General features: G+C 41.9%; 1 protein-coding gene across 1 annotated transcript in view; it reads left to right on the top strand.

Annotated features, from left to right (window-relative positions):
• Positions 1–9,105, top strand: part of LOC103457030 (TRAF2 and NCK-interacting protein kinase-like) — a 62,542-nt gene that overhangs the window by 5,545 nt on the left and 47,892 nt on the right. The window contains exon 2 of the mRNA XM_017301788.1: positions 2,074–2,139. Within this exon, the coding sequence (XP_017157277.1) occupies positions 2,074–2,139 (66 nt within the window). The remainder of the gene's footprint in view (positions 1–2,073; positions 2,140–9,105) is intronic.

Below are 9,105 nucleotides of genomic sequence, written 5' to 3'. Positions count from 1 at the left end.
CAGCAGCCAGCAGCTGCAGCAGCCAGCAGCTGCAGCAGCTTGCGGCTGAATCCTACCGTCCTGTGTTAACCTGTTAACCTGTAGGAGCCAGCAGCTGCAGCAGCTGCAGCAGCTGAATCCTGCCGTCCCGTGTTAACCTGTTAACCTGTTAACCTGTAATGTTCCTGTGATCTGATGGTTCATGTCTGAGTCAATAAGCAGAAACGATGTTGATGTAATCAACACCAGGAAACCGTTAGCCGCCACACATAGCTGGATTTCTCTCTGTTCGATAAAAACAAACATGTCAGCTGTGACAGGTGTTGTGTTTTCTTCTTACAGTGTAACAGGTAAACGTGTGCACGTGGAGGCGCGCGCACGTGAGGCTCTGTCCTCCGGGATTTCATGTGCTTGACTTTGACCTTGAGTGGAAACGAACGTGGCTTTTTAAGCTAATCCTTTTCAGGAGGATGCACTTTAATACGCTCTCCTGTGGGCTACTGTACACACACACACACACACACACACACACACACACACACACACACACACACACACACACACACACACACACACACACACACAGGTACACCTTTAGATCTGCGTCTGTTTGGGGGATTTTATGGTTTTTAATCAACTTGGAAATAAGATTGTGAGTTTACCTGAGATGCTTTTTACCTGAGATATTTTATACCTGAGTTTCATCAGGCATGTTTAGAAAGAATCACTGTTTAGCTATTTGTTTTACCTTTGGTGTAGGAAATTTAATGCTTAATCTTGCTAAATTAACTGAAGTTAAAAGCTAAAAATATTGAACAACCATATTTTATCAATAAATTGATTCAGCCTTCAGTTAACCTCCTAAATGTGTTTTTTGAGTGTTTCTGCTTTTCTTTAATACCAACTTTCTGTCCTAGAAGCTGCAAAGCTGAAAACTAGCTTTAGCATCTAGCTATGGCTATTTAGCTTAGCTCTGCTAGGAAGCTAAGTTCCTGTTTTAAATTAAAATACTTGTTATTATTAATGATTTAAATCCTACATCTGCAGTTGTTTCAAAAAGCCTGGATGAAATTCATGAACATTTAAATGAAATTTTCTTTCTATTTTCACAAAGAAGAAAATGAAGAACTGTTAGCTTTAGCCGAGGCTAACAGCTAGCTTAAGCTGTGTCAACAGGTGTAGAGAATCAGGTTTAACAGATTAAAGTGTTTTTATGAGGAGGTAAAACAGAAGGAAGTTATTCTGTGTTTTTATGGCTTCATGTAGCCGATGTCGGATCCTGAGCAAAATGATTCAGAGGATTTGTTATAAAAACATTTTATTAAGCCAAAGAAGCCAAGAGATTAAAGGGAAAGTTTTGATTTAAATACTTTTGAATGCTGTTTATTTTACAACATAACCAGAAGACGGTTAATTATCACGGATTGATAAACTGATCAAACGTCTGAAAAGACGACAAGATGGCTGAAATGTAGCAACTTCTACTTTACACAAAACCTTCACTTGTATTTAGATTAAACTTTCTGAGTCATTTACATATAAAGTAGAAAACATTCATCTAACCTCATTCAGATGTTTTTTTCATAAAGTATGTTTCACAAACGACCTCTAGCGGAACAAGTCGCTAGTTATTAACTAGCGACTTGTTATTAGTCGCTAGTGACCAAATAGGCCTAAAAGGCAACAATTTATCATTGGGCCCCTTACGTGCATCGACTGCTGGAAACTTTTGGGTGGGAGGTTAGACTGAAACTGTTGAGGGGGGGCTCAACAGATTCAGATTTTTACCCAGGAAGCATTTCGGCTAAGCGACTTGAAACCTCCCTCCCTGGCGCCTCCAGATCCGAGCCCCCATCCGGCCCGGCTCGGGGGGCAGCCGCCCCCTCAGCCCCCCCCATAGCTCCGCGCCTGCAAACGACACAGAAAGTTGAGTTTTGAGGGGATTTGAACGTGTTGCAGAGTTTCCCCCCTGCAGGAACCGTGGTGCTGACAGGAAGGACCTTAAGGTGTGCAGCGGCGCTTTCATCACGGCGTGTTGGTGCGTGAAGGTCAGCCGGTTTCCCCTCGTCGCTCAGCTCTTCCTCTCTGTTTCAGGACCCGGCTGGGATCTTTGAGCTCGTCGAACTGGTTGGAAACGGCACCTATGGGCAGGTCTACAAGGTAAGACACGCAAACCTCAGCTTACCTGGACTCACTGTGCTTATTTGGTCTCCTCACTGGGGTTTTAAACATTTATTTAAATCAGTTCATGTAAAGGAATCACTAAACAAAAGGTTTTATAGTTTATATAACTCACTGTTTGCTCCTTATCCAGAGTTAATCCACATTTACTTTAGTAACTTTTCTGAATAATTGCGTATTTTTACTATGCTGTACTGTTTAATTTTACTATAAAGTATTTATTCTCTTACTTTAGTAAAATTTCTGTATTTTCTTCCCTCTGAATGAAAAACAAACATGTTTTAACCAGAAACTCACCAGATCAGAAACAGCTGCAGTTTTTATTGAATCAAACTGATTTGGAAACATTTTATTTTCTTATTTTTGTTCCTTATTGTCAATTTGCTTCTTAAAACACCAACATTTACACTTAACTTTATATTTTGGTCCTAATATTTGACGTAAAAGGAGCTGAAATTTAAAAAACAGATGCATTTCAGCTGAAGGTTTCAGTTCATGGAGTAAAACTGTTTTTAAAATAATTTAGAAAATTATGATGACGAAGCGAAAAGCAGCTGAATAAACTGATGTTTTGTTGCGTATTTAAAATATGTTTTAATAGTTTTCTGAATATATAATTTCATTTTTACGTGAAAAAGAGGCAGATGAAGGTTTATCCTCCTTTTCATTCACATATTTTTTACATGAACTGTTGATATTTACTACTGAGTGAATTTACAGCAGGTTAAAATGTATTTTTCTAGAATCCGTTTCTGTTTCCTCCTCTCTTCATCACGACTTCACATCACAGATAAACTCAGGTTGTTCTTGACAACCTGCCGGTTTATTTCTGTGGATTGTTTTACCTTCAAGGTAATTAACACGTCTGCTGGACGCGGCGAATCGATCTGACGTTTCCACAAGTTGACACCTCCTCTGCAGAAAATGATTGATGGGGCAGAATTAGCACAATCTGTGTGAGCTTGTAAAACACGATGAACACATGAACAGAGCCGGGCTGAAGAGCCGGGCTGCAGCCGGGCTGCTCTTCGGCCGGATCTGGATTTTCTCCCTGATCTCAGGAAACCGATTCCTCTCCCTGCAGCTTCTGCTCTGGACGCACAAATTAGCTGTTAAAGATTCAGACACCAGCTTCACGTTTCCTGTTTTATTTTGAAAACCATCCAGCCGTTTATTTAATTAGCAGAAGTTTGCAGCTGGGGGCTGCACAGTGGTGCAGTTGGTAGAGCTGTTGCCTTGCAGCAAGAAGGTTCTGGGTTCGATTCCCGGTCTTTCTGCATGGAGTCTCCATGTTCTCCCTGTGCATGGTGGGTTTTCTCCAGGTACTCCGGTTTCCTCCCACAGTCCAAAAACATGACTGTCAGGTTAATTGGTCTCTCCAAATTGTCCCTAGGTGTGAGAGTGTGTGTGCATGGTTGTGTGTCCTGTGTGTCTCAGTGTTGCCCTGCGACAGACTGGCGACCTGTCCAGGTGACCTGTCCAGGTGACCTGTCCAGGTGACCTGTCCAGGTGACCCCGCCTCTCGCCTGGAACGTTAGCTGGAGAGGCACCAGCAACCCTCCTGACCCCACTGAGGGACAAGGGTGAAAGAAAATGTATGGATGGATGGAAGTTTGCATCTGGATCCGTTGATTTGAAGGGATTTGATTGAGCCGCTGCTGTCGTCAAGGAGAGTTTTATAAAAACCAGGAAAACGTGTTTTCTTTGAGTTTGACTGATCATCCTCCGCTGCTGCAAATCATCTTAGCCCTGATTAGCTTTCACCATCAGACTCTCCAGGCTAGAAGTTAATGGGAATTAATTAGCATTGTCCGTAATTATCCCAAATTAAATAATTTTATTTCCTGGAAACTTCACCACATGGCTTCTGTTTTCAGAAATTATAATGGATCTGAAGAGACGTAGAAATTTTGATGTCATTTTTTCTCAAACGTGATAAAAAAAAGGTGAAACAGAAACCGGATCAGGTTCTGGTGTCCCGCCTGTCCCTCCCCTCGGCTCCCTGGTTTTATTTAAACGCTGACGGCGCTGCGGCTTTGGAAAGAGGAAGAGACGTCCGCCTGGTGTTGCAGAGCAGCGAAGCGTTAAAATCGGTTAATTCAGGCGTGGAGTGAAGCGGCTGCGCAGGTTTCCTCTTAAAGAAACACCTTCAGGTGTTGGACCGGATAAGGAATCAGAGTTTATTATTCAATCAGTTCTATTGATCGAAATGCCGCCTTTATTTCAGCTCCCTGCGAAGGTTTTCTGTGACCACACTGTAAAAACGAGCAGGTTAAAGAAGATTCTCCTGCCGTTCATTCAGTGATTTAAACCACATCAGAAATGTACACCTGGGCTGAGCAACTGGAAAATCCGACCTTCATTTGATAAGTAAACGCACCACAGACCAGCAACACTCTTCGCTGTGGAAGTTTTTACCGACAGAAGGAGCGTAGCTGATTGGTATTATGATAAATACCAAATAAATAATAAATGATAATAATAAATAAATGATAATGTTGTTTTCAGACCATTTTCAACTAATAAAATGGTAATAATAATTCTCAAAGATCAACAAACTTTAAATGATTTTGCAGCTTAACCCTCTTAACTCCTTCATTCTGTTACGATCAGCGGCTGGAAAGTTTTGGTCTCCAGCTGAACCGAGAGTTCGGCACCATCAGGGATCAAAACGCCATCAGGAGCGTCTTCGTCCAGGCATCAGCGTCGCAGAGTGCGAACATCAGGATGTTCTTATCGGGAAACGAGAAGAAGAAGAAGAAGCTGCAGCCTCTGAGGTTTCCTTGGTGGCTGCAGCAGCTTCTTCTTTTCCTGAGCTGGACTCCATCAGCCGGGTCGTCCCGCCGCATGCAGAGGAAGTGCTGCCTTTACAATGACTCTGATGGATTTGCTGATAAATCCCCGTTTGCTCAAAGAGCGACCTTTCCTCTGTGGCCGCCCTGCAGCTAAAGACGAGCTCTCATCTCCTTCAGATTCCCGCTGAAAGGCTTTAATTTGGAGACAAACGTTCGGATGCTGCGACGCCACGGCCTTTTGTTCGCAGACAGGGAATCTTTTGTGATTCTACTTCCTGAAAACATCACAACATGTGACTCTTTCATGCAACCTGCAATTTCCAGGGTGATCTCACTGGGCGACGAAGGAACCAACAAATTACTGTCGGTTCCTCCTGAAGCCACAGCAAACGGGAACAAACGGGCCGTTTAGAGGGAATCGGGCCGTGGACGTTGTGACGACGTGACGTGTTTTTACCTCTGATCTCCACTGAACCACAGGTTGAATTAATTACAGGAGCCAGTGATGGTTGATCTGCTTCATATTTACCTTTTAAATTAAATCTAGTTGGTATTTCTAACCTTGTTAGCTTATGGTCTCCTTGGTAACTGCAGATTTTTGACCATTGTTTCATTATTGCTTTATCATTTTCTACATTTCTTCTGCCTTGAAATTGCAAACTTATTTGCAATGTGTGCAAAATATTTTTCCCTGTTAACCAAAACGATTGAATGTCACCATGTTTCCTACATAAATCTCATTTTGGCTCCAAACCGGGTTTTTCTAGACATGATCCTACAAACATAGAAAGCTTGGAGCAGGATTTTCTCGTAGATTTGTAATTTTAATCTAACGGTAATCTCTCATCTTCTTTTGAAATTCACATTTTTGCATTTGTTTTTTTTTGTAAAGCTTCTAAAATCATCCCAAACGTTTGAAAAGAACTCATGCAGTTGGTTTTTGTTTTTTTGGTGTCTGGAAAATGAGCCTTTCAAAACACCTTACGGAATGTAGCGTCACCTAGCAACCAACCCGTTACCTAGCAACTCCAGCAGAATTCCATCCGTTACCTAGCAACCCAGCATGTCTGCTCAGCTGGTTTTACTGCTCTATGTGCTGTACAATGGCTGCTGGACAAGACCAGTGTCTTGTTGTTGACTTAGCATCCGGAAACCACTTGCTGCGTTCTTGTTTGTTGTACTGGAGGCTCCACTTCTGCTTTTCAGAGATGTACGGCTGTATAGTTGCCCGTCTGTTTTACACTCGTACGTGAAAATGGCTGCAAACGATGAGTTGGGGGGGGCGTGGCCAGCAGCCGCAGCAGCTTTTCTGGATTTAGAGTGAAAACTGCTCATTCTGAAAGGAGCGTAAAATAGATTCAAATGTCATCTAAGAATAATTTTGTGCAAAAAATGTAATAAATATGTTTTGTATAGGCCATAGACCGATCCTAACCGGTTCCAAGGAAGCATAATAGGTCAAATTTAAAGGAAGATTATTCGTGGCCAGTTGTGAGTGCAATCGTAGGGTCAATTATATACTTCCTGAAGTGAACGCAAACACATCATATTTATAAAATACAGGATTTCTATTAGACTCTTATTTAATGCTATGAATGTAATCAGCTCCACCAAAACACCAAAAGGTTTCATTTGGTTCGTTTCAGCAGCACTGGATGTGAGATTAGGACAAAACGTCCATGTAGGAATGTTTTCTCTAAATTGCTACATGTCGCCTCGCTGCACTCGCCTGCTTGTCCAGAATGGCATCAAATGAAGATGAAGAGCAACAATGTTTAGATCACTGCTAACTGGGTCAAGGCCGTTTTCTTCTCTACTCTGGTCCAACAAGCTTCATTTAATAGCTTCATTATAACACCATGAAATCAGCTGTGGTTCATCTTTTAGGGCTAAAAAGGGAAGCTAATATGTTGTTACAATAATTTAACCGTAAACTCAGGTGGAAGTGGATCCGTTACTCTGTTGAAATCACATTTTTATAGTTCTTACTCAGCAAAGAATCTACATCTGAAGATAAAGTCAGTTGGATTTGAGACGTCAGGTTAACAGAATATGATTAGGACTAAAAAGCTAAAACTCAAATTCCTCCAAAACTAAAAACTCAACATAGCTGGACAGAGACAGTCGAATGAAACGGTTTCTGACTCGAGGCGAACGGCAGGATGAACAGAAATAATGAAAGGAATGCAGATGTTGAAACTACAAACCAGAGCAGGTACGTGTGGGCAGCAAAAACCGAAACCGGAAGAATAAAATCAACACGATAACAAACTGGGTTCAGAAAATACAAAAACTAAACTATCCAAGACATTCTGATAAAATCTGAGCGGAAGAAGTGAAACATGGCATAAACACGCAGAGAGACAGAAACTGTCGTGTCATTTATGATGCTGGGAGCTGGAAGAAGAAGAGAAGACAGAAGAAATGTAAAATAAAAAATAAAACCTAAACATTTTATCCTGAGCCCCTAATTCTGTCCTCCAGCATTTGGGGGCTCGTCCGGGATATTTACGTTTCACAGCCTGCAACAGAACCGTGATATAAGTTGTTTTGTTGGTTTTCACTCAAATCAAACACTATACAAGAAAGTAGACATTATTATTTAGCCCCATTTCGTTCTAGTTAACTGTAATTACAATAATAATTAGAATAAACTCACTGGTAGAAGTAACTGGACCACATGAACTGCCCACAGTAAAGTTCATGTTCTGACTGATTGCAGGAAGTTTTCATTCCTGAAACAACCTGATTCTGCAGCGGTCGGTCGGCTAAAGCAGGAGGTTTACAGACTTCATGGAGTCTGAGGGGGTTTTAGTCAAACTCTGTCAGGAGAACGAATCGTGTATTTTATGTGACATCAACGACTCGTTTCTGAAAACGTCTAAATAATAATAAGGTCCTTTGACACCAGCTCTGTTTGGGCTGTTTAGATCCAGTCCATTTGTCTTGTCAAAGTCCAGTTTGTTTGGGAAGGTGTGAATGCATAATCGGACCAAGAAAGTGAGCTTTGGTCTGCAGGGCATTCTGGGTAAACGCAACCAAAACAAACCTGCTAGCTTAGCGCTAGCAGGAGAAATGGCTCGTAGTCAAAAGAGAAATCCTCCAACCGCTAAAATCTGACGCCTCCTCATTTTTGTTTCCATTTGTTGAGGAAGGAAGTTGCGCTCAGTGTCTTCAGAGGTTTTTATGTAATTTCTTTCAGTGGTTTTTCGTGCAGCGCCCCCACAGGCGAGGAGGGGAACAGGTTTCTCATCAATCAGACCAAATTTATTGTTCTATCAGGCGTGAAAACACATTTAAAAACCCATCTTTGATCTGCATAAGAACCAAATTACATCCAAATCTACGGATTCTTTTTCTGAATCAGTAGATTTTAAAATGATAGTTCAGTAAAAAGCGTTTTATTCAAAGAAACCAGAGAAATGCCTCTTCTCTTCATGTGAACGAGTCGCTCCTGCAGTTGGCAGCGTGACGTCAGCCGTCGGTTTCTCTCGCTGAATTTATTGCGACCGACTCGTCGTCGTGACTTTGCTGGAGAATCCGTCTCCTCAGCAGCAGGAAGGACTCCTGTCTGCTCGATTTGGCCCAATTAAGAGTATTTCTCAAGCGCTTTGAAGCTTCTGAAGACGATCTATTTCCTCTTCTAAGAATAGATTCGTAGTAAAACAGCTTCCCTTTAAAGCTGCTTCTACCTCAGAGGCTGACGGATCATCTGACCTTCAGCGTCTCGCTGCAGAAACAGCATGAGGGAAGTAAAATCCCTCAGTGGGAGAAAACTGAGCTGAAGGCGGCTTTGTGTCTGGGCTGATTTCTGGATGTTTCATTCATTTCTGGACCTTCCGGAGACGACAGGTTCACACAACAGTTGGGATTAAGTTTCTGTGAACGATCACAACATTATTAGCTTCCGCCTGGAGAAACTGCTAAAAGATGTGAGCTGTGTGAGTCGTGTCGCACTGAAAGTTTCTGCTTTAAACAAATTATGCAACCAGAACCTGAGAGACTGTGAGGGAACCAGAGCGAGTGTAACTGGGTCTATATTAATAGTTTTATATTTCCACAAAATGTGTTATTTCATGTATCTGTCTGCTTCTACTTGACTGTTGCTGTGTTCCTCTGTGTCTACTATAAGGGGTTTGGTCCTCCAACT

This window comes from Poecilia reticulata, linkage group LG20, assembly GCF_000633615.1.
Source record: "Poecilia reticulata strain Guanapo linkage group LG20, Guppy_female_1.0+MT, whole genome shotgun sequence".
Classification (NCBI taxonomy): Eukaryota; Metazoa; Chordata; class Actinopteri; order Cyprinodontiformes; family Poeciliidae; genus Poecilia; species Poecilia reticulata.
This window is presented reverse-complemented; position numbering and strand designations above follow the sequence as displayed.